The following is a 26,147-nucleotide window of genomic DNA, read 5'->3' as shown; positions in this document are numbered from 1 at the left end:
AGCGGTGAAATTTGTTCTGAAAGTGTATTAAGAACTGAACGTAAGTAAACGTTATCTAGCTAGGTGGTCATTCAGATACCTCAGCAAAATTATCTAACCTACAAATTGTGCAGCGGGTAATGCCTATTCAGCTCCGAGCTGTCCGTCGTACGTTAACGCTATTCAACATTCAATCACAAAGATTTAATTAGTTAGGGCCTTGCATTGTATTTAAGGCTATTTCTGGCTACAGCATCTTCTGTTGTTAAACGCCCGATGGCCTCGCGTGTCACGAGATTTGACAATTCTCTAAATGCTTTTAGCTAATAAGTTGCTGAGCATGACATGTCGGTAGATTCAAGAAGAATGGAATAGAGTGGTTTCTCTGCCAGTAAAGTTGACCCAAAACACTTTTTTGTAAAATACTGTCAGCTGTCGTTGCAGCCTTTTCAGGGCAGACATCAATGGAGCAGCGTAGGTTTAAGATGACGTGCATCTTTAAGAAATTCGGATTACGCTTTTTACAAATTCATCCTTGTGTGTACATAGGACGTGTTGAGTAGAGAAAAAGTATGATCATTTTAACTGCGACTAAATTCGTTTATATGATATTCGTAGTTATTTGGTTCAGTGAGATCTATCAGTTAATCATTAGAAAGCCACAAACAACGGTAAGTTTGGGTTTGGCGATCAAAACCCCGTGCCTTGAGCTTGAGTAGGAACAAGGGCAATATTTGGCGATGTATGGCGTTGTTATTGACACAAGTACTGCGTACAACCGATGGTAACTTTATTATGAGGTACGCTACTACGGTATGAATTTGTTTTAAGGGCTGTTTTTCCGTAACGGGCGGAAAACCGCTACCTTGGTGGCGTTTAAAGATTGTTTTTGCCCACTTTGGTTTATTACTTCAGTGTAGTGGTTTATCATGCTAGAACCAATTGCATTTCTAGAAGAGGCCTCCAGTTGTCAACCTGGACAACGATGTGACTTTTGCTATCTATATAACCCGGACTATCAATAATTTAATTGCTGGTTTTATTGAATGGAGAAAGACACGCACCGAAGAATACGACATGAGGACGACGAATCAAGGCCGTCTCGTGGTAAGTATCCCGAATATTTTACAATTCCGGCGTGATCGGCGGTATTGCATATGCTAAATGGAAGCAAGTTTATAAGCATTTTTATTTAACGCTGCAAATATGGACATAGATTAAAAAAGTTTTTCCCTAGACCGACTCTTGGCCAGAAAGGCCTCAGAGCTTCGGGCTGTTAAAACTCTTAAGATACTTTTACGGGAGCAATAAGGTGCGCGCTTTCTCGTTTTCATTAGCCGAGTATTCTCTACACATAGTAACCTAGCCTTGAATGACAGCGTAATAGCCTTAACGGTAAAAACAGCCTATATTACAACAAACTGGCTCATTGACTTCAGCCGGGAAAAATTTCCAACGTGGTACTCAGACTATATAGATTATCCCACAATTTGCAAGTGTCGTCACAACTATGTTAATGAAAGCTTTCTAACCTACACCCGAAGAGACGATTACCGTTGATTGTGCTGCGTAGGCCTCCAAAGACGTTTCCTTCATCCGTGTACTCCATCCCAGTTTCAATTCAGAATAAATATTATGAGCCTTAGTGCACCAATTTCATGAGATCCCGGCTGAAGTAGTTCAACCCTTTTGTTGGCGTTATTTGCAGCAATCTGAAGATTTTCTTATCAACAAATTCAGCCGGACGTGAGCGCAATGTCCCCAGAAAGCTATTTCAAGTATATTCTCACGTAACAGACGGCAATGATACTTTTAGATTGAAGCGCACTCAGCTTTATTTTCCCATAAAAACAACGGACACCGAATCACTATTATTAATAATCTTGTCTCGACTGAAAAAGAAAAACTGCAGCGAATAACTCAAGTAAATAAAAAAAAAAAAAAAAAAAAAAGTCGATCTGAATTGAGGTTAACTGTGGCAGGTTATATTTTAAAAACTATGTATACATAGAGAGCTTTCATAGAGATTTCTCCATAGAGAGAATTGATTCTAGCATTCGAAAAGCGCTACTTTTATCACCACATCTTTTCAACGATTAATTTACTTATTAAGCCACTCGCATACTTTGAGTAACCTTTAAACTATGCATCATTAGCAGAAGGGATCAAGGAAAGATTTGCGTGAAGATGCGCGGTAAACTTTAACTAAATATCATCAGAAAACGATGGATTTGAAGGCAAAATATCGTTTGGAAAAGGAAATCAAAGCTTTTTCTTCCTCGAAAATTGGCACACTCTATGAGTCCATTAAAAATGTATAAAAACACTTAATAAAATGGTCTACTCACTGATGAAATTAGTTTAAGAGGAAAAACCGAGTGGTTGAGGACCACAGAAGATTTGATCACAGCTTAAGACTTCCGATGAAATAACGATCGCGAAAGTTTTTGCGTAAAGGAGCACATGAAGAATGAGCTTCCTGTCGGCTTAAACTGAATTCTAATAAACACACTGAAAACAAACAAAAAATACCAGAACTGAGTCGAGGAGAGATTATGTGGTGTACCATAAAGATAACTTTTCTTCGGTATTTTGGAGCAAACCATTGCCGTAAACGAAACAAGGGTCAGTCTGTGTCGCCCACGAGTATAGAATCAAAGAATGATACCAACAGAACAGAAGGCGATTTCGGAGGTAGTATTGAATAGATTCGGATACAAACTGATGCCCACCGTCATAATGACTATCAAGGGTATTTTTTTATTATAATTCAGATGTTCTTATTTTTTAGGCCTAGGTGATTGTGATTAGTTTTATGCCTTAGTGTAGCCTATTCAGTTGTTGGTTATTTTGACCACGACACCGAGGTTCGATATGGCAATATGAATCGCAGATACACAGTTGCTGAGAAGTTTCCAGACCGTTAACATACGAATATATACACAATAGACGGGGGGGGGGGGGGTATATGCTATGTATACCAAAATTTCATGCCCTGACGGTTTAAAGCTGGATAGGTTTTTCGATCCGCTGAGTGGGCCGGGCAGTTTTTCATGTAGTAAGTATAATTCTTCTTGTCCAAGAAAGAATATATATATATCCTTTCTAGTAGTAGCATGAACCTCAAGTAGTGGTTTAGTAATGGTTGTAAGTTTAATATATATGGTAGAAAAAATCAATACTTTGTCCCTCTAAATTTGAAGGGGTCCCAATATATATATATATATATATATATGTATATATAGGTCTTCATAAATCATCTATCAATTCAGTTTACTTCTACATTAATTAAAGTATTTAAGGCGTTGCTGATAGCCGGTCGAAAACCTTGAAAGCAGCGAAAGTTGTCTTAATGGGATAATTTTGTTGCAAAAGTTAAAAATGTCAGTATCATCACTCTCTCAAAGCGCCTCGAACCAATGAATTGCTGAGGAACGCTTCGACGATATTCACACAAATCAAATATGATTGCGCGGTGGTACTTATTTTAGCCTAAAAGAATCATTGAATCTCAACTGGGATAATTCGGTAAACGGCTAGCACTAATACCAGTATGTTTTCATAATAACAATACTGTAAGCTGCCATTTTCATCTCCAGCAGTTAAAACTGCCCACCTATCTTGTAGTTTGCTGTAGAAAACGTTCTTGAGGAAGGGGATACGTACCGTATGTGTACGTAACAAATACATTTAGGTCCGTTAGGGATTAGTCTCTATTACACAATTTCGTAATGGGACTCATTGGTAAACAAAATACTTCTAAAAGTAAAAAGCAGCACCAATCGTTACAGAGAAAACTACAAACGATATCTGTTCTATGTGACTGCATTTTACTATAATCCGACAAACAATGTAAACGAAAGGTAATCCCGTCCAACCTCATTATGAATGTGGACACGTAACAGCGCAGATTGTGGCGGCTTTTGTTCGCCGCCAATCTTATGGACCACGTTTGGCAATCAGCATTAAGCTTATTCAAATGAAGTTGTAACACATTTGCACTTTGTCCTAGCTTTGCTAATCTGCTGCAATAGACCATTGCTGCTGCTTCTTAGGAGTTCTTAGGAATGGAAGGGATAACTTGTCCAAAGTGATGACCAGCACCATACAATTGGCTGTGGGAAGCAGGTATATCTGGAGGCTCGGTATTCCGTAAGGTCGAAACCTAGCTGCGCGCACTCAGGGGTGGTGGTACGTATTTTTAGCCTATGTTGTTCACTGTGTGGGGATCTGGTCGCACGCGAGCACTGAGCCCGTACATAGTTGGCAAGCCGGCCGCAACTGAAAGGAGTAGAGGGAGGCAGTGGGAATACTTGTTGGATCCTAGAATTTCGCGGGGCTCGTCGGATACAGGCCGTACCAGTCGCTGCGTCGCTAGGGTACTCTCGCACTTTCCAAAACACAATTTGCCTTACCTCAGACCACTATTCAGCATCACTGAGCTACCTAACCAGACACATGCAAAGAAGCTCGAGTATGTATCACGTCACGATCTCACCTGCATCGGTCCCTTAAACTCCGAGCGATATACAACCGGCTCATTTTGGAACGAGTCTGAGGCCTTTGACATTTTAGGGTTGCAGAATCGTCAGGAAATTGGACATACTCTGCCAGTTTGTTCCCACAAAATCCCATATAAGCATATGGCAAAGCGAACAATCTGAAAGGCTATGTTAAACTGAAAAAAGCTATGTTAAACTTTTTCTTAAAGTTGTTCTCATTAATAACACGACGATGTTACTCTCTAATACTACTTCACAAAAACTCGTGTGTGTTGCATTGAACACCTGCTCCAAAACAACCTCAGATGTGCTTATTATCACAATAGTAAATTATGTGCCTGTACGTAACTATTCGGAACAGCTATTAGCAGTGGAAAAATGTATGCGATCATCTGCGTGGTGCAGACTATTACTTCAGAGTGTGCTTAACCATGTAGGTGTTAGGCTTATGTTTCTACCACAATCTCACGTTCTTACCGTCCACTTTCTTCTGGCCTAGGATAAAGTCATCTGAAATCACAGTATATTGTGAGTGCTCAGCTTACTTCAGATCCGCAGAAGCTTCCTTCTGTCTCCCGCTGTAGATTTCATGTTTCTACAAATCTCCACTGGAAAGAAAAATCTTCTTTCCAGTGGAGTACAAGGAAATCCGAAAATGTCGTTTCTAAGGGCTGTCGGGCGATACCCTCAATCGATGTGGGGAAAGCCCTCCCAGTTGTTGGATAGCTATACCATCGACAGATAGACAAAAGTGAGGAATGAAGCCCTCCTTAACTCGAGAAGTGAAGTGAGCGATTCCAGGAAGAGATTAGAAGTACTGCCTTGGAATGTTTGATTCGAGCATATTGGGCCTCGAGCGAATAAATTACTATCGCAGAACCCAAGATAAGTGTCAGTCGGGAGAGATAGTCTAGTTAGAAGTGATATGGAAAAAAATGTTTCTGCAGAAAAACTGTATTGAAAGATGGACCGGTATAAGGTGACGGTATCAGCACCCTTCAAACATTCGCACGAAGTAGATAAACGCGTGTTCAACAAACATACACCCGTAGATTCGAAAGGCTCGGGTACGATGCGAAATGTCAAACCGAAAAGCTAGCACCGCTACCCATCGTTGAGTGGATAAACGCATTTATGGTCCAGAATCTTTCATTAGGTCGTTTTATTAAAGAGATCACTTCAGCTTTATACAGCCTTTTGGCTCCATAATGGTACAGGCGTGAATGACAACTGTCACACGTGCTTTGTGCGACGCTGGTGCAACGTACGGTTAGCTTGTTGTGCTGGTTTCTCTCGAGATGCTAAGTAAGTTACACAGCGGATAACAACAAAGTGTATCTGGTTGCAAAAGCCCGTAGCGAAGCCGGCGTGGGGCAGATCAAATCGCATACAGGACACAAAACGTATAGATTAAACAGAAGTAAAGAGCGGGTTGGAGAGGGACGAAAACCACTATTCCTCCTATGTGCAAAAAAGACGCTCGAATGCACACTACAACAATAGTGCTGTACAGCCTTTACTTTGAAAAGCACAAGGAAGCAGAGATATTGCCACCCCCGTCTCATTTCTTCGTAGGCAAAGATGGCGTCTAGTAGCGCTAGTCGACGACGTTCAAGTAGGACGGTCACATTCGAAAGAAATTCAAGTGTTCCGGGCATTCTGACAAAAATTGCCAAGCATCTAAGCTGCCATCCGGAGTATCACGTCTATGATGGTGAGCTGTTCAGCCTACGGCGTAAAGGCTCTGACCCTAGTGAATTTAACCATGAGCGTTACCATCGGCACCATCGTGCTTCAAAGAGCTTCGCTTCTCCACCTGGCTATCACAACCATCCCAGAAGAAATTCGAACTCTCGCCCACCCGATGGGTTTGGTCTGGGCACAGTGTTTTGTGTCCGACGAAAATCGATGGTCGAATATTACAGGTGAGCAAATGTCCGTTGTATAGACGCGTTGTGCTTTGCATGTTGCTGCAGTGAACTGCAACGAAATACTCTTATTTACGATCAGCTTTTTTATAGTTCACTATACGCGGTCAAATTATAGGGTCAAAAGATTCTCTCGTTCAGTAAATTAAAAACGCTATTTTAGCGTAATCACGGAGAACGTGATTAACGAGGGTTAACGCCTACACATAACGAATACCGACAACGGACCCCGTAAGTTGTCACGTCATATTTATAGTGGTATGCGCAGAAGCAGAACCAATCAGGCGTCATCTGAAGCACCACTGAGTAAGATGACTTTTCTCTGGACCGAAGGAAATACTTAATGCCTGGTAAAACTCCAATTTAGGGTGTCGTTTCAAAAAAACACTGCTCTAACATTTATTTCTATTGCAAATGATAATGAACAAGCATACGTTCATATGAGGGCACGTTGGGAAAATAGTCACTTGGTCTTTTTAACATGCAGTCATGGCTGAAATAGAAATTTTGGCATTAAGGTACGACGGTCAATAAGAATGATGTATGAGTGCATTACATTTTATAAGAAGTGCCGTCACTTTCCAAATAAGCGTATCAGGCCGTGCAGCTGAAAACTTGCTTGCACTCATTGCACTCTCTTTAGCTAATTTTCTTGGTTGCGTCCGTTATTATGGACACGTTTAGGGCTCAGTCCGTTCTTTCGGGGATAGACGTAAATAGTAAGAACAGTACGCAGCTCCACTGAAGATCTGTGCTACACATCCGATGTTGACTGTGCCTTAGATCTTTTGCAAAGGCATTTTTGTTGGACTATGTTACGAACAACGACTGAGCAATCATTTCACGTTTGCTTCTTCACGTCTAGTACGTCTTCATTCACGAAATTACGGGAATTTCTCCAAGTTTATACAAAGAAGTGTTTTGATCTATTATTTAACTCCAAATCATAAGAAAGCCTATACTCGAATTTACAATCTATTCAAAAGCATATAAGATAGCGCCAAACAACATATGATGGCGTATATATCTTGTGGATACTTTATGAAGCTTTTATGCATATTATTATTCCTCAATGAGACTAAATAATAATCCCTAAAATAATTAAGCTAAGTATAAAAATACTTCACACGGAAATCTAATGGTAGATTTTATTTGTACAGCAAATCACATACCTATCTCGTAGAACGGACGAAGGCTGTGTGTAGAATAAAAAGTCACCCGTTGAGATGACTACTACCAAAAGTAAACGTCGATAAGAGACACGTTTGAGTAATGAAAACTTCGATAGCACGAACAAAGCGAAATGAATGTCTTTAGTACGCCCCTCAAGTTCTTCATTTGAAAACTATATATTATTTATTATTGTTTATTAAAACACGATATTCAATAAATTGATGAAGGCGTCGAGAAGGCTTGTAGGTTCGCTGATGAGGATTTATATGTATTCTTATGATTATTTTGTTTCGATAAGCCTTCGATTGTCAAACGACTAGCCTTTGAAGTTCCGTTTACGTTGTTTTGGGTGGCATTTTTTGGAACGATTATTGTGAAATGTTTACGTTACACTGCTCTACTGGCAAAGCGACAATCAACACGTTTGGATCAACCATCGTACAAAATAAATACAGTATTGCTTGCTGAAAATATTAATGGGTTAAAAAAATCATTGTCGTCTAAGATGACAGTGATTTTTAGCGATAGGTTACCCCTGGAAGTGAAACTGTGTGCGTTTGTGTTTGTCCACGTTTTGTTATCGTTTTGTTATAAAAATGAAAATTTCACTTGCGACGAGAGTCCCTAGAGTGGATGTATCCTTTTTCGAAATGTTATTTATAAATATAGATTCCAAAATAACCTTTTTATAAAAAGTTATAAAAAGGTTATTTTGGAATCTATATTCTAATACAGAATATCCTTAAAGAATAATCGTGAAGATAGAACGAAAGAAAAATGATGATAGAGGAAACGTTTGGAAAATTAGACATACAGTAAGGAAAAGGTTTTTAAATTGTATATAACGCTTAATTTAGCAAAAGATGAAGGACAGAGAAACTTGAACGAACGAAGTGTAAAAGGTTCTTTCCATCTTTCTCAAACGATCTAATGGCATAAGCTATATTTTATTGTTGTAGTGAGCGGTATTTATTATATTCACTTTGCTCAGGCCATACTTACATCCGTCATTTGACGACTGACTGCTCTGGACCAGGTCGATGAAGATTATATAGCGATAGGGAAATACTGCTCGCGATCAGACATTACACCGTTCATATTACCAAGTTTAAATATAGCTCAGACTCATATGACGTATGTGCGTAGCATTTCTAAGAGGTAAAAAAACGTGGCCAGCTTCTAGATTTAAAGGACATTAAAAACGGTTCCCATAGATCGGACTGGGTCGGTTAGGCCTGCGTAATTTGAATATTGAAGTTCCGAGTATAAAATGCGCTAGCTAAACACCAGTGAAGCCTTGACGAAAACGTGCAAGCTGGAAATACAGTTCGTGAGACTTAACTTCCGCGGCTGCTCGAAATCGACTAGTTGCGCCATTGCCGGTCTTTATACATCTTAAAGCAAATCCTAGGGATTAGGCTGAAGGAAGTCCGGTGGTTATTAAAAACGTACAGCAATTATTTTGGACAATTTTAGGAGTCCGATGGAGAAATTAGAAACTATCTTGGAGAAACATGTATCCACCTTGGATCGAGTTGTTTAGGCCTATTGGATCTTTTGAGATCCTTCGACAGTTTAATTTTTTTGGACTTTTAGCCTGCGAACAGCTAAGCTAAAGCTTGTTAGATATTTTCATATAGGGGGTTGTTCTGAAAGACAGTCTGGACCAGTTGTGACTACTCGAAGCAGTTGTTACAACGGCTTCCCTTAATTTTAGAAGAGCATTCTTGGAGCAGGTTTATTTTTTTATTTTGACCAAGAATGGAGGCGCAATGGAAGCCAGCGATAGCTGTACTACATGAAACGTTTCGGCGGGAATTCACCTCATGGAAAACAATTAAAATCATATACGTATATATATATATATATATATACACGTATATAAAAATAGAAATAGTGAGGTCTAAATTAGATTTAACATACCTTATAAACCATTAATAATCTACTTATTATCGACTATAAACAACGAAGCCAAGCATCTCATTGTTGTGATTATTTTTGTTGTTGGTGCTGTTCTTGTTGATACCTACAGTCTTCAGGTGCGTATGTGCACACATGTCAAACCTCACCGAGATCATTCAAGACAAGAACGCTGTGCATGGGAGTTCAGTGCATAACAATTGTTTATGAGAAGGAGTAGGCTAAGCAGATTGCGGTGTCAATACCGACAATTTCTTCAAGCCACTGGTTCTATATCAAGCGCAGGTCTTAACTTATTATTGGAGGGTTTGGGTCATAAGGCTGATGCGCTTTTACGGTCTGATGGTATTGGGTGTGGATGTTCCGCCTCTAAGAGGTGTTCCACATCTCTTTCCTAGATCATGTATGTTTTCGAAACTTACTGCTTCTGAGAACAACGATCTTTTGGAGCTGGGTCTGCCGTGTGGGTTCAGTCGTATAAGACCGCCCGGCACTGAAACGTCCTGAGTGTTGCATAGGATCGCTGTTAAATATTGTATGTTTAGTAGGGTGGAATCGGAGCGGACAATGGCAGACAAGGCCTTTAACTTGATGCTCGTTCACGCCAAGCCGTTGAGCCCTTAGCCTAAGCTAAGGGGCCTGGATGGAAAAGGCAGGGGGGTGGCCACGCTACGCGCAGCATAAACGAAAGCCTCAAAGTGGGTGGCTTGCTGGGCGTTCTAAGGCAGCTTCACGTAGCAGTGGTCGACTGGTACGGCCGAAAGTGCCCCAGGCATCGTCACCTTACTGGCGGCTGTGTAAATTTAGAAGTTGTTCCCGCTAGACTTCTTCCCCCTTTGAGTAAGCCCGATTCATCTGGTAGCACTCAGATAAACACACCGTCTTGAGGATATGTGTTCTAGCCCTGAGCCCGCTAGGCAAGCTCGGAAAGGAACCGAGTGGATCGTCCTACCGCCGCTTTGACTGAGCAAAAGATACGCTTGCTGGCGGCTATTGCCAACCTGTCAGCCTTCGAAACAGCTCGTTCAACCGGCGGGCATAAAGGCGAGAATAACACGCGGGCATGGTGGCGCAGCGTGGCGGCACTTAAGCCTTTCGTGTGTCGGCTAGCGTTCTACTCCGTAGCCGTTCTCACATTTAGTTCTTTCCGGTTTGCCCCTAGCTCTGCTGCCGCGAAATCAAGTGACGTATTAAATTTGCACGCAAAGCGAGCAGCAGTTAAGGCGTGCATCGAGGCAAACGGACTGATGGAACGCTTAATGATGTTCTGCTAAGGCGTAGACGGAACGAAAAAGAAATCAACTTGTCGTAACCGTGGATCGTCGGTACGTCGCTGCGCCAGAGAGTAAATTGTGGTCGTAGGCGATTATAAATCTGGTCGACAGAGGCGAGCCGAGCTGAATAACGGCTTTGCTTCAACAAGTCTAGTAGCAGTTGAGGAATCAAGTTCCTTTATAACATAGTTTAAACAGAATTGTGACAAATTTTATTATGGTATTACTCAGCTCTGAAGTTCGTACGGTATTCTGTATAAAGTACGTATAATAACAGGTAGCGATTCGATTCAGTTTTCGTCGATTGTTAAGCCCAGATCATCGAAGTTTGGCTCACATTGTGTAGTTAATTGGGTTTGCATGAAGTGGGGAGTGGGCGTTAGATAGGACCGTTGCTTCTCCGGCCTAGGTTCGGACTGGTATGTCTCGCGCCATCTAGCCGCCGTTCTAAACGCGCTGTGACTCTCTTCCCTGATATCGCGGCGTCCAGCTGTTGCAGTCTGTTCAGGTAAGCATAATGATTAGCACAAGAACGCGCAAGGAGCTAACTAGAGCTGAAAAAATTAAATACAACGAATAATTATTTTAAATTCTGTCTCAGACCAAACGATTGGCCTACGATCCAGCCATATTCTATATGGCTATTCTATAGTTTTTACGCCATGGACGATTTAAACCATAAACATTTACTAACTTATTTTATGCGACTTTAGCTACCAGCCCTAGCAATAACTAGACGTGTAACAGACGACTTACATTAGGCTGCATAATTGGGTTAAGAGCTATATTTAGTTTTACCCACGAAAGAACGAAGCGGTTATAACAGGTAAGTTGTTTATTATTTTCTAAGTTTTGCAATGAAAAGTATACATCGACGCAAGTAATGGCTATATACAAATTAATTAGTTGGATTAATGTAAGCAGGAACTAGAGACACAGTGAAGTCTTAGTAAACCGATTAGATTGGTACGAGTTTTTATACTTTATTACACTATACACATTATAATTCTTTACCCCAAATTTGTTCGCTGCCTACACGGGCTACACGAATATGGTAAGTACAAAAGAGAGAAAAAAAGGTATTCATCTGATATTAGTAATAAAACTAAAATAATTATCATGTAGTTAGACAAAAAGAGTACTCATTTAGTACTTCTATAATTTTCAACGTCTCCATACGTTATTTCACCCAGACCCTTCCAGCTGGAACCTGTCGACTGAAGATTTGCAGGAAAGACTGTTCCTAAATATGAAACTGGGCGTAAATTTTACATTTAAGGTCAGTCTATTCCAGAATAAGGCCTAACCCAGGCTACACCCGCCAGTTAAAATGGCCTATGTATTTCTAGTTTCTTAGAAACTGCAAGTACTGCATTAATTGAAGCACTAACCGTCCTAATAGACTTGCTCGAGCGAAGCGTTAATAAATCTAACGGGTTCTTCATGTTTACATAGTGCATTTTCTGTAACAAAGACTGTTTACGCACGTAAGACGTGCAACTACGAAAGCATTAATGGGTTTTAATTAACTTCGATCTATTTGCACATAAACCCAGATGAAGCGTCTACGTAAACAATGGGATAAGTAATGTGCCCTTCTCAGATTTTCGCCCCCCTACTATGTGGGTTATATTATCTTTTGTAAAAAAAATTAATGGTTAGCGTTCGATCCGGCTAGCAAGCTTTGTCATCTATTACGAACTCAAAAACTATTTTACTTTTTCTACTTATGGATATACTAAGGACTTAATGATATTGTCTTAGATATAACACCAATAAAAAACGAATAAAAAGATGTGGTTTTTCTACTAAAACACAGTGAATCGATCAAGGATACAGCGAAATCGATATCGAATGCGATAAGTGATAACAGGTGAACCAATGGGAAAGACGGCAGAAGACGCGCAGGGACTTGCAGAGAGTAAGAACGTTTGAGGTCCGTTTTGAAGGCGTAGTAGTGAGCCATACTGGATCCATACACCTATGGGAGAACCCCAGAGAAAACCATCTGCAAAAAAAAGCACAGCAAGACAATAAGCTTGGCAAATGAGAAAATCATTTGTATCGGTAGAGAAGTAATCGCTCGTTCTACTTTTATTGGAGACTATATCACTAGCCGGTAATCGTGTGCAGTACGTGATGACATTTTATTAAAGGCAAACGCTTGTTGTCGAAACAAGTAGTGAATATTGTCATCTTGCAACGTTAAATGTTTTCAGCAGGCTATACATGGGGTTCGTGTTAGCTTTTAACGACTATGCTATATATATGTGTATATATAGTATTTAGACAAGCGATCATAGCATGTAGCTGTTTACGAGCTTCACGTTCGATACTGGCGTTGCTTCAGGTGGCTGACTTCAGGTGAAACGAAGTATGCCTACGCTCGTATTCGACTCCAGACTATCATGTGCTTTCAAGTATAATAGACAAAGATGTTGCTATTGCGCCCCCACAAAGCAACAAATAGTCTATTTTGATACGTAACTAATATACCTACTTAGTAGTAAAATAGGCAAATAGCTAAGTAAGAAGAAAACGGTCTACGCTGGATCGATTTGCGCTGTTCTAAGACACTTTTCGTACTCAAATGGTAAACCTGATAGTTTCGCAATATAATGACCAACTCTTTCAATTCTTTTCAAACCAAATTTATTCCTGGCTGTAACATCTGGAGAGACCCCGTTCGCTCTGTAGGAATCCCAACGTTTGGGGTCGACTATAGCATCTACCATATGTTTAGCCTCCGTTTAGTGTGGCGAGGTAGAGAGCTTTTATCTTCAACTTGTTTGTGACGCATTTCGTGTTACGTCAACATTACGAAATAACTTCATCCGCAAATGTCATTTTTAACCTTTCACGGTCTGTTTAGTGCTCGGCACAAAGTAAATTACCAATATAGAAACGAGATTTCGCGCTTCTTGAAATCTAAGCACGAGACGTGGATGGCAGGAATGCAAGACATTGGACGGCCACACTTTCATTGAGTCGTTGCGCACGAAGGACCAACGGCTACTTAGTATAACCAGTCCTTAGATAGGAGACCCCGTAAAAGGGCGTCTTTTGCTTAACAACGTAAAGTTTATGCTATTCGATGATCTAACGCTGACGAAAATGTAATAACGACATCAAAAACTGCGCTCAATTGGTCTTTTCAACATGGAACAGATCGAAGGCAACCTGTACGGTATGTAGCATCCTTTCGAACATCGTACAATAAATCTCGTGTCCTACCTTGTAGATTCACATAGTCCCTTTCTAAGAACGCCCGAAGGAAAAAGTTACCTTTAGACGGCACATGCTCCAGTCGATATTGCTACAACTGTCTTCTTTTAGCATTACGTAACTATACGATATTTTAATAGAGGTAATTACGAGCATTGACACACATTTGGATCACATTTGACTACGTTGTAAACGGACGCAATATGCGGGCAAGCGTATAATTTAACATCAAATTAACATTATAGCTGAGACCTGATTCTTACGTGATCGTTTGCCCTGCACCCTAATTACGCGACAGCGACTATTGTTCTCCTGAACGATTGGCTGCTTGTGGTACATGGTTGATAATCCTGGGAACAGTGTACCCGTTTAGAATCGGTCATTCTTTGTTGCCGTATCTTCGAACCTATTTGACGCTGCACAGCAGAACCATAGTCCGCGTCATAAAACCTGGGTAGCTTTTTGCAGCGTCCGCTGGGGCTCTTCTGCTATTACTGTAACTATGACTGCACGGAGAATGAACTTGTTGCTTGGCAACTGTCTCATCCACACTCCACCGAGCGTTTCTCTGGGGGCAGAGCGGTACTTTCATAATGAGGTGACCTTTGGTGGGAGGCAGCTGCAAGCTACGAAGTGATGATGAACCGCATGCGCCTCATACAAATATAACCCCCCCCTCTTTTCCAGACAAACAAAAAGACCGCATCTAATTTTTGAAAAATTTAGGGTTGTCACGTCGACTATAGTGAGGAACTCGAAATTCGAATCACGAATACGCGTAGAAGAAGATTTTTGATAGGATGTTTCATTGATTTTACCGAAAGAATACGTTATCATTGACATTAGGATGAAAACATCGGTGCTTCGTAACTAGACATACCTACCGTACCCAAAGGAGGTCATTTTATTTTGCTATGATTTATTATTGATATAATGCAACGTAAGTTGAACGACAGAAACCGGTCAATGCATAGCATAGAAAAAAAAACAATTGGCTTTTCCAGAAAATTAGTAATTCGGACTCGTACAGTTATATCCACAAGCGTACTATGACTTCTTTAGATGGCAAGGCAAGCAAAGCTATATAATAGCATATTGCCCCACATCCGTGATAAGAATAGACGGTTAGGCGAGTCATCCACAATGTATCCGAACAGCCCGGGAACCTTTAAACGACGTTCAGCGTTGAGTTAGAGAAGGCCGGATTAGCTACAGATTTTTTTCATTGGTACTCGTGTTAAAATGCGCATTTTTTTCGCTAGTAGCATTCTAGGCATGTATGCCACACGATGTACTAAGAGCAAATCCGAAATATATGTAAATTTGATTGGCCTTGGTTGAGTCTGGCCAGATTGTTTGTTTTCAGTAATAGTTTATGTAGAGGTTTAGAGGAAAAAGAAGAAAAATCGCTTTGGTAGGTCGAACATTATACTTAGTGTGCAAAAAAAAATATATTGTATGAACAGATGGTTTTTCTGTTATGTTTCAGTCGATGCGCCTCGGTCAGATTGAGGGCACTGCAACGCACGCCGCTGTATGAGGCATGCAACGTTTGACTAATTGAGTATCTAGAGTGCGACACGGTAAATCTAATCACGAGACTACCCGCCATAAGTTTCGAAATTGACTAAATGGTTTCGCGCACTGGTAAATTTTCCGGCAAAACTTAAAGTTAACGTAGAAAACTTTAATCTTCAATGAGTCGATTCCTTGCTGTTAACTACAGTCGAGGCTGTATTTTCTCCTGCGGGAGATCAAACATAATGATTACAGTGGAAAATCGATTTATCGTATTTTAATATATATATTATTTATCATAGTAATATAAGTATAATTTATCGTATGAAAGATCTGGTTGGATGGTTCGGACCAGTTGCGTACCGAGTAGAAGGGGAAGATGCTAATAACTACAACAACATCGAATATTCTTAGGAAGTATTATGAAATTACCCTACCAAGTTCACGGGACAAACAGGCGGATAATTGAGAGCAGTCAGCGTCATTACGTTATGCTTGTGGGATCGCAGAGTCTGTAAGAGACTTTGGTAAATGGGCTAGCAGTGGCCCAACACGAGGGGGTCATAGGATACAGTAATTACGATGGTGGAGTGATAACGTAAAATAACGGAGGGATATTGATTTGACTAACCACAAGTGGTATAAAATTGAATCTGAGTAAAGACACACCTTGATCCTTCATTTTTGGAAAGCTGATGGATATTGTGATCCTCTTCTCAGAGTTCGGATAGCTTGTATAGCAGTTGAAGCAGCGCTAAACAGGACTATCGAAGCCTGTTGTAGGACGAGGTTAGAAATAGGTAGTATGAGGTCGGCGATCCGCCGCACGATACGGCTTCAGCGGCGAAATTCCGTGCGACTCATATAATTCAACTCAATTTTCAACTATCGGATGGATGCTTGTGTTTGACTATCAAAAGACAGGATGCAATAGCCTAAAATTTTGCTAATCAAAAGATATGCCCTATAGCCTTATGCAGTAGTGACGCATTGCTTTTAATTCGAGGCCAGTTTAAAAATTGCTTCGGTCGAATAGCATCAAGTTCTAAAGAGCTCGCTCGTCCCGTACTATAGCTAATTTTTACCGTGCGCTTTTGCAAGGAACAGGCTTGAACGTGGACAGCTCGTATTCGGCCTGATGGCAACTGCAGTGTCTTTCTAGCCCGTTTCTGGCCTGCATTGATGTGCGCCTCAACTGAAGCTATTTTTTGGAGCTTAGCGAACATGGGCTATCTGACGAGAACACGGTGAATGAAACGAAGAACTCGGGAGAGAGAAAAGGAAAGTTGAGGCAGAAGGCTTTTGCGTGAGCGTAAAGAGTCTGCAGTTTCCCTTCGAAACTTAGTTTGCTGTACTTACATAACGTTTTGGCGAGGGTGGAAAATTCAACGCGCACCTCGTGTACTAACGAGCTCATGGTTCCATTGAGATCAATGCCTTTCATATTTTCACTTGTGCTAAATTTACTACTGGTAACAATATCAAACTTACTCGGAGATGATATCGAAGCGATCTTGTCGTTGTGGTAAGACATTTCAGCGACTGGTTTACATCTGTATAATGGCGTTTATTCCAAATTGCGATGCTCTCTTAAAGTCGGAAGATTTAACTTGAAAGGCGCATATGTTTCGTTATTATTAATACTATCGAAGGTTATTTTTGGAAAATTGCAGTCAAAGGTACGTATACCTATGAGTTGCGGGACCGTTTAAAAGAATCACCAGGTATTGCTTATCTTTCAAATTGACGCAATTCGATCTACGCTTGTTTCTCGCAAGGCATAAACCCGCTTCTAAGAGCTATCTGTACCGTTTTTCAGAGCTTTCCAAAGGAATCATTAAGCAACAGTGTATGTATTTTGACGTTCGTCTGGCAGATGCACACACTGAGCAGAAACATCAAATCGAATTCTGATTCATTAAGCCAAATGATATCTATCAGCTCTGTCGAAACACAGGCAGACCTACGCTGCCCTGCCGTTACCAGGCAAATTGAATTTCCTTAGTATCGTTCAGCATCGACTATGTTCGTACGATACATCCCAAAATCACTTTACTCTCTACTGAACTTTCATCCGCCTTCACTGCCAATACAGTCTCCTGGGGTAGTAACAAGGGTCGTCAGCCCATTTGCCACCCCCAAGATTCTTCCTGGGACGTACCGAGGGACGAGACCCTTTCCATCTCTACATCAGCGCTAGCTACTGCTGCTGTTCTACCCTTTCTTTTTTACTCTGCACTAAACTCGCATTTTCGCCTCTCCACTTCACGTGGACGTTAAGGACCGCAACAAGTTGGACGAACCTGTCTGTTCTGATGGTCGCCGGGCGGCAGCAGCAGCAGCAGCAGCAGCAGCACAAATGATGCCCGAAACAAGTGACCAGCGTTAGTAAACATTAGCAACTGTATGAGCCGACAACGTCGTCGTCGGCGGTGGTGGCGAAATTTTTTCGCCCGTACTTCGATCGGAAGATTGTAATAGGACAGTCACAATTTCGAAATTCATTCACCGACTGTTCGCCGGTCGTCTGGCCATCGTCGTTGTTGATGATCATTGTTCATTACTATAATTATCGAGTTATAATTATACCTTTCGGCCACTGCGTCATCGATAGGGTGTGGATACACATAGCAGCAGAACGTACTGCCTTCGTTCGTAGTGTGATTACAGTAGTCTCATGGCTGATGCATAAACGAGGTGTGAGAAGTGATTTTGGTGTCGTGTCCAACGAGTGCCCGAGGTCGTTGTTGGTAAGCCAGCTAATCAATCAATGCAAATAAAGTTAGGAAAAGAAAAAAAAAAAAAAAAAGATTGTTGATCCACTAATCAATCCATCAGTATATCGCTTTTGATTACGACCAGTGTGTTAATGACCGTTTTTCCACCGGCCGTGTCCTGATTAGGATGATGCTTGAATTCAGATGATCAGAACGCCACAACTTCCCTCGTTCGTCGATGTGATTTATTCGTAATATATGAAATTAGTCATTTATTATTCCTCTAGACCTGGGATCGTCAGTATTCTCTATCTTATTTCGTTCGTCGATTCCTTTGTCGTTCCACCTCGATTCGTTAAACAACTTTATCAGTCTTTTTTACATTAGAACAGCAACAACAGTAACAGTCAGCGGCCATCCTGTAGACGTAATACGCTGCCCGATACGTTGTAGCGTTCCGCTTGGCACTCGTTTAACTAGTCGTTGTTGAGTTCGGTTATGTACTAACATAGTGTATGGTAGACTTAGGATTAAATGTGAGAACAACCCGTGTGTTGAAAGGACGAAAGACGAAGTTCGTGCAACAAGTCATCAGTAGTCGTTTATCGTAACGAAGCTCGGAAGCTAAGCGTATATGTATATGTAGTCATGTGCAGGCTAAGCTTGTGAGAATCTATGGACGAGTGCAGGAAAAACGATAAAAGTAGGACAGAATCGTGTAGTTTCTGTAGTAAAAAAGCACACAACCAATGTGAGAAAAACAAAAGAAAAAAAAAAAGTGCAACAACGCAGAATTAGAAGAGAAATACAGAATTTCGTAGCTGAACATAACAATCGCTTGGCGCGGGAATGGGCGTAGTTTTTAATTGCCCCAGCCGGCAACATTTTTTTGCTACAGCGTGGCCTCAGAGCAGGAACTTGTGAGTATGTCGGAATGAACGTGAGAGCGGAAAATACGAACGAAGCAAAAGGAGAGATACGCAGATAAATTAAGCGATAAGCCTAATACCATAGGAGTGGTCAAATTACAAAGTTAGATACAGTTGCTTAAACAGCACACAAATGTAGCCGAGTGCATCAGTAGAAGTTTATCGTCAATCACTGTGAATGAGCAAACGCTCAAGGAGCTCGTGAGATCTACACCTCGAGGTGCTCCTGAAGCTTACGTAATTAGACGATAATAATAGTAAATAGTGTAACCGCAAGACAGAAAGGCTAGTAGCTTCGTCATTGAGCAGGAGGCCCAGGCTGACGCGTAGAGCCGAGAGCTGTTTAAGACAAGGTCTCCTCTTTTCGTCAATTATATTCGAAAGTTTCCCGGAAGATCCTGGAGCGAGATCACTCACTAGTGGCGGAATGGCGTCACTGCCAAGTCTACCGACGGAGATTCCTGACCTTTCGCAAATACAAAGCAGCCTGGGGAGCCTGCTAGCGCGTCTTCGTACGGACGCCGACGAAGTTGTGCACTCGCTGGCCAAACAATGCCAAGTGCTTTCTAGCAATATCTATGGAAGTAATGTGCCGCGAACCGTACAAGTCACTACGCCGCCCGAAGAGGACCGAAAGAATCAGGAAAAGAGGCCATCCGTCCAATCAAGGGATGACAAGGACCGTCAGAGCCTGGACACCCCGAAAGAGTCGAAGACCATCACGAACAGCATCCTGTTTCTTCACGAGGAGGAAGCTAATCAGGAGTACCTTCAATCCTGGTGGGTGGACAACTACTTGCAAAATATTTTGCAAATCTATCCTTCAACAAAGTCCAATGCGAGCCTATCCATCAATTGTGACTATGACCTCCATCACAGTTAGACACCTCAATCTTCAGCCATTTTTGCTTCCATCGCAACCGTCACCTCACAATTGGTTTACCCCTGTGTGATGTGTCACCGTACGTTGCCACCTCGTCACCTACAATACGCATATGTCCCATAATATTAACAATACTATGGATAATACTAACGAATTAGTAAACAAGTCACAAAACCGCACCAAGGCTCGTGTATGTGTCCTTGTCCCACCGCCTAATTTCAGAAAAATTGACAAGTAAAATAAAGGAAGATCAATTTGTCCTCTGAAGCGTTCATCAAATCGGTGTTGCTTCTTCGCTAAGCTAACCCTTCGTTATTCGACCTGGTGTCCTGCTCACCCGAGTTGCAGCTTGATCCTTATTTGTCCTGAACGACATGCTCTGACCTAAGCCTGGCAGTAATAAATTGTCTGCACCCACCCATCGTACTTCTCCGCTCTTTCTAGAGCCCATGCTTAAGTCCCTGTAGCTCGAATTTAATTCAATACTAAAAAAAAGTGACACCAAATTAAATCCCCTTAACCGCCATATCCAAGTCTTTCCTATACCTTCAGGTTCTATACAGTCCTGCATACATTAATAATGCGATACGATCCCCCCCCACCCCCAGAATTGAGCATCTTGATCAAAAATCCATTGTTCCCTACACAATTCAAACGTTAAAAAATACCAGTACGTATGTGTTGATAACCCTAGCTTTGTTTTTGGCAACATTATAAAAACAATAGATATATCTGATATTTTAAGGAAAACAAAAAGTCCTCATTGTATGCGTGTTTATGTGAATTGTTTGCTAGCTACCAAATGAACAGAGCATAGCTGCGTCATTTGTGAAATTGTCAGCGTACATCTAGTTTAGTATGACTAGAAAAACGTATCGTCTGACTAATCGAAAAATAGTATGATAATGTAATCAAGAAGGGGCTTTTACAGCATCAACATAAGCTGGCATGAGGGCTGAAGTCACCAGCGGCAAATAATAATAATACAGAAATTGTCAAACAAAGTCGTTCACTAGTTTTGTTTTTAATCTTTAAGATGTTGAACGTCACAACAGAGGATGTGGGGCGGATATTCAGTGGTTTAATTATAGAGGAGATTGGCCTTTTAAGAATATATTACATCGATTACCTCAGGATTAAGGCAACCGGCAGTATTTCTCCGGTGAATTAGAGAAGGTTCGGAACATATAGCGTACCTTTCGTTGAAAAGACTTAAATTTAGCAGGCTAGTAACTGCTTACAACAAAAAAAAAGAGAAATACTTGCAGGGCATAATACGAATTGCATACATAATTTGAAGCGATATCTTTGAAAAGTAGACATATTGCCCATCATGGCATTATGTCTTTCATGATGCTCTATAAGAAGCCGTTTTGAAGAACTCTGTTTTACTTCAATATGCTAAACCCTTTCATGCTGTCAAAATGCCCCTTGCGGGACGGTGCAAATTTCAAGACGTGTATTACACCGTCACGCTCTAATAACTCTTCAACGAAGGGCATATGAGGCTGACGATATTGTGATTTGACTACCTAAGCTGAGATACATTCTGGCCAAATAAATAGAACAGATATATCCTTTAGGACCTTGTCAACGGTACAGATGGCCAAACAATCCTTCCGTTTTTCGCACTTATTCGCCTGATCAAGTATTTATGAATGTCTGCTAAAGTCAAACCATGAGCTGAATACGCTCAGCGCAGCAAAAAGGATATGAGGTGATTACGCGCTAATTATTAGCATCCCTGATAGAGATAATCGGTTCTACGTAACCACGGTGTTTCTACATCCACAAGTTTAGCATACAAATTAGGATTGTTTCTTACACTTCGTGGAACCGTACCTAACGATTTTCTACATGTGCTAAAAGTGTCATTCCTGAACGTAATTACGATTCAACACAACGGCCGTAGAGCGGAGCGACAGCTTCGATTCGGGCCCCGAATCTCTCACAAGCTCATTTCAAATGTCCCCTTCGCGGACGTCTTTTGACAAAGGCGCCACTGAACAAGTTGACGTTGTCACGGCGAGACTTGTTGGACGTTTACTCAGCAGCGCTCCATCTAACGGGTTCAAATCGCAGCTGCCTGCCTGCCTGCCTGCCTGCCGGCCATATGTACTCATCCCAACTATTTTCAACCAGCCAACCCTGTACTATTTTTCAGGTATGCGGTGTGTTATAAGGTAAATTATTCTACATCTGATACTACATAAGAAGTTGCACTTTACTAATTTATTACTTTATGCTAGAGCAAGCAAACACCTGACCGTAAGCTGTATAAACAGGCAGAGTTAAAAACCAGCAGAAACAGTACGTTCAATTTCATCCTGAATATAAGATTTGATTTTTTCACTATTCTTTGGATTGCGAGTTTGAGCTTATTATGCTTGGCCCAAATAGTGTATATACTCCGTAACACTTTCGCTGGAATCATCGGTGTTTGATAGACAGAGTCTTACAGCGTTAGAGTAGATTAAACATAAATTCAATTGGAAAAGCAGTGTTTGAAACTACCCAGAAACTAGGCTGGAGAATAGATTTTGGGGCACGAACAGTCCCGGGAACCTTACGTAAGCAAACTTTTGAAAGGACTACGAGTCACTATCTGAATAAACCATTTGAAGTCCATAATGATTCTATTTGCTGAGCAATAACTTCCCTAGTCGAGTTCCCTCACCGATCGCAGGACTATTGTCTTTCATTTAGAAAAACAATGGGAGCTGCGGACAATCATCGCTCAAGCGCTAATGAACCGTTGCGCTCTGCTGATATAATTTTAAAAATGTATATTTTCCCAAACTAAGTAGGAGGAATGTATCTTCACGTATGGCTCGTTATAAAAACGTGTTTAGTAACTAAAAAAAACAAACTAACTTCTATTGGCTATTTTCACCTCGTAGCTGGTAGGCAATGGATTAAAAATACTGTTCGATAGCACAATCCTTCTACAATAACAAAATGAAGAGAGCAATGATCAGGTTTGGTGAGAAGTTCACGAACATCAGACTTGATAAAGCACATACGAATGATTGAAAAACTGCTTGAGAAACAAAAAATCTTTAACAGCAGATATTTGAGTAAAACATATGTGAGTGAAGGTAAAAGACTGGAACATCATCCACGACACACGGCACGGCAGGCTAAATATGTACTATAAGTATGCAAAAGCGATAAAGTTGTGTAATATCTATTATTAAGTGGTTTACCTCGTGTTCTAATTCTAAAGCTGTCTCATTCAGAAAAGCGTGATCGTATTGCATTGTTATTTGATGTCTAATTGCTTTTCTGTCGGCTGACTCTAGCTAACAGAAGATCAAGTGACCGGCTGTGGTCAGCCGTCAAGTTATCGCTAACTAGGAATTGAGTTCAAGTTAGACATGAGGCATTCTGAACAAGAAGTTATGGCTTACGCCTTTTCTTGTCGTCATGTTCACTTGTGTAACTTTAAACATCAATTCTAGGCTCTATCCAATTGCCAGAATTCTTTAAATGTTAGGCTTTTTAACCTCTTTATAAAGGCTTGTAGGATAAGCCTCGTGTATCTGTTTGAGATGTATGGCGAACGCATTAGACTAAGACATACCATATTGCAAAGGATAAAGCGGCAATGTCAGCCGAGGACTCCACAAGGGGCTTCGCCAATAGTGGTCGGCGCCTCCCTGCTGCCCGTGAGCCTTTGTTGAAAGAGCAGGAAGGCAAGATCACTGTTTTTACTATCACCGTTCTAGCTGACCTTCCTAACCGTGAGGAATAACAATGTCCGACGGTGGATGCCATGCAATCTTACATCTGCCAGTCGGCTCAACTGAAGTGCATGAATACATGGAATCTGTTACAGGATGAGGATGGCGGTTCCATTATCAATTACGCTGTTGTCGTTGTCAGTTTTACACCTCTCCGTCTATTTATATTAATATAGCTGCAGAAGTATAAGTGTATCAGCCATCCGCTTTTTGCTTGCGTCTGAAGATGTTTCCCAAGTCACTCCAGAACAAAAATTCGCTCTAATCACTGATTGATTCAGTGGCCTCTCTGAGTTCCTTAAACGATAATACCTTTGCTATCGGAACAAATCGATTTTATTTATATACAGCAAATTTTAAAGAGGTGCAAAAACAATTAAGTAGTAGTTGAGAACCGCGAAAAATTTCGAAGGTTGCAGGTCAATGCGCATGTTTTATGCCCGCCATCCACATGCATATTTTATAATTACTATTATTACTCTTATTATTATGCGAGGTACCACTTAGGAGTGAACATTGTTAGGCTTTTCATCAAGCCAACGTTTGGCCAGCGTAAGATAATGGTCTGATTATCCCTTTAACCTTATCAAACAGTATTGGTTCTGCTCTGTTAACATGGGAATACGAAACGTCTTCGGATAGCAATGTTTCTGAGTGCACGGCCTTTAGTGCTAACTGAAAGGACTCAAAACACGGTCTTACGCTCTTTGTTACTCGAATAACCAGTACGAAACATTTAACAGGACTTGGAAGTATTCAGATAAAGTTTGAAACCGCTACAAAGCTCATTCCTCGTAAATTGAAGCTTGTCGTCCTAACAAGAGATAGGTAATTATCAACTCGATAAACTACAAAGAAAAAACAAGCCATTTGTGTAATAAACGGTCTTTCCATTATCAAGAAAGACATTTTAGCACTCACAAATTCGTGAGCACTTCAATTTTCACTTCCGCATGTAATGAAGCATCGCCATCAACATTGGGACTATGTAATATATTTAAGCCTAAATGTACACAGCGGCATAAATATAATTTAGAAACGAAAAGAACCCAATTAAACCTCCCGTCCCCGTGCTTCGTATTGGCAAGTACGACGTTGCCAGAGTAAACTAAGATGCGTTTTTAACAGGCAGCTGTTCAAAGACAAAAATCAATAGTCCCTCAAATGATGCCAAAAACGGGGCATCTGTCGCGAAGTATGAACAAATCCCAGTAGTTTTTGGTTGCCCGAAACCGATGGTTTGCCACACTGCAGCTAGGTACGCGGCATCTGAAGAGACAAACGTAACGTAATTAGTTTAAAAAATTACACCGTGCATGTTTAACGAACCGTATGCAGCATGTCGCGCTCGGTTGAACTGCCATCGGAAATCATGTAGAGATGGCTAGCTAAGTATGTAACTGGGTTCGATGGCAAAGAGCTACGAGGACCTACTTAGATTTTAGTTTGACGTATCGTACGTACGTAACTGTAACGAACCTCGATATTATTACGTCGACCCATTGTCTGTAGCGTTCAAAAACCGATCTAGTGACCAGATTGAATGATAGTTATTGAATAAAAAATGCCCCTTGGACATCTGTTTCGAAAGATAGCTCCTTTCATTCCGTTCATAGGCAAGCTGTACAACAATTTACTGTGGACGCACTCTCTAATTTGGTATTTTCCAACGATTTACTGGACTATATTTCACGTCAAGCAATCCAAGCATTTTTATGATATTTTTACGAACGATGCGAAGGTAGTCGGCAAAGAGGTAAGTGGCACCATTAAACGAATCGATCTCACAAACGGAACACGGTTCTGTCCTTTTGTACGAACCTGTTGAGTGTCACTTCTCTACTCGATTTTTATAGCAAGTCCCATCAGCGCATTTATTTGGATTCGTAAATATAAATATATAGGTCTCAATTTGACGGAGGGAGAAGGACAAACGGAAAAACTACTCAGTCAAAACTTGAGATTCTCCTGCACCTTTCGCATTGGCCTTCTCGTATCTCTACTGCATCTCACTTCTGGAACGGTCAGAAGTTCGAATAGCTAAAACTGGTGAAGATCATTATATCATATTTTTAGCCTCTGAATGAAATCGATGCGCTGTATGACCTACGAGGTCCGCGACTTTTTGTTTCTAGCCTCAATTTAATAGGAAATCGCTAACTGAAAATAGAAAACACCGACTAAATTTTGATGTTCGGTTAAAAACACCAGCAGTGATTATTACGATCAAAATTAGTTGTCTATCGCTACCCGTGAGCCTTCGCTTAACCGCTAATTACTCTTACAGTGCCTACAAAAGTTTGAACAGTGAGCACACATATTGTTTCAAATAGCTCTACATAATGGCAGTAATGAT

At 41.0% G+C, this 26,147-nt stretch overlaps 2 protein-coding genes and 1 long non-coding RNA gene across 5 annotated transcripts; 2 read left to right on the top strand and 1 right to left on the bottom strand.

Annotated features, from left to right (window-relative positions):
* Nucleotides 1-6,040: 6,040 nt before the first annotated feature.
* Nucleotides 6,041-16,214, top strand: LOC147752024 (uncharacterized). Its single transcript, XM_086972824.1, has 3 exons — nucleotides 6,041-6,406; nucleotides 15,491-15,648; nucleotides 15,934-16,214. Exons 1-2 carry the CDS (start codon nucleotides 6,063-6,065, stop codon nucleotides 15,555-15,557), a joined length of 411 nt encoding a protein of 136 aa, XP_086828950.1. The 5' UTR covers nucleotides 6,041-6,062; the 3' UTR covers nucleotides 15,558-15,648; nucleotides 15,934-16,214.
* On the bottom strand, nucleotides 10,971-14,547 carry LOC147752025 (uncharacterized). The gene is made up of 2 exons (XR_015315230.1): nucleotides 14,265-14,547; nucleotides 10,971-12,784 (listed from the first exon to the last, which is right to left on the bottom strand). It is a non-coding gene; the product is annotated as an uncharacterized LOC147752025 (long non-coding RNA).
* A 1,496-nt stretch (nucleotides 16,215-17,710) lies between the features above and the next one.
* On the top strand, nucleotides 17,711-21,052 carry LOC147752023 (uncharacterized). 3 transcript variants are annotated; one of them, XM_086972815.1, is made up of 2 exons: nucleotides 17,711-18,269; nucleotides 19,550-21,052. In XM_086972815.1, exon 2 carries the CDS (start codon nucleotides 19,593-19,595, stop codon nucleotides 20,046-20,048), a length of 456 nt encoding a protein of 151 aa, XP_086828941.1. In that variant the 5' UTR covers nucleotides 17,711-18,269; nucleotides 19,550-19,592; the 3' UTR covers nucleotides 20,049-21,052. The 3 variants fall into 3 exon arrangements, with proteins under 3 accessions (XP_086828941.1, XP_086828940.1, XP_086828939.1); XM_086972814.1 differs by having other exon boundaries at nucleotides 17,714-18,269; nucleotides 19,135-21,052; XM_086972813.1 differs by having other exon boundaries at nucleotides 17,714-18,269; nucleotides 18,798-21,052.
* The last annotated feature ends 5,095 nt before the right edge of the window (nucleotides 21,053-26,147 follow it).

This window comes from Varroa jacobsoni, unplaced genomic scaffold, assembly GCF_002532875.2.
Source record: "Varroa jacobsoni isolate VJ856 unplaced genomic scaffold, vjacob_1.0 contig00413, whole genome shotgun sequence".
NCBI lineage: Eukaryota > Metazoa > Arthropoda > Arachnida > Mesostigmata > Varroidae > Varroa > Varroa jacobsoni.
The sequence above is the reverse complement of the archived record's forward strand: the minus strand, read 5'-3'. Positions and strand labels throughout refer to the sequence as shown.

Coding starts and splice junctions, on each gene's coding strand:
- LOC147752024 (XM_086972824.1), top strand. CDS start 6,063: ATGGCGTCTAGTAGCGCTAGTCGACGACGTTCAAGTAGGACGGTCACA. Junction 6,407..15,490: donor TCGATGGTCGAATATTACAG/GTGAGCAAATGT, acceptor GTTATGTTTCAG/TCGATGCGCCTCGGTCAGAT.
- LOC147752023 (XM_086972815.1), top strand. CDS start 19,593: ATGGCGTCACTGCCAAGTCTACCGACGGAGATTCCTGACCTTTCGCAA.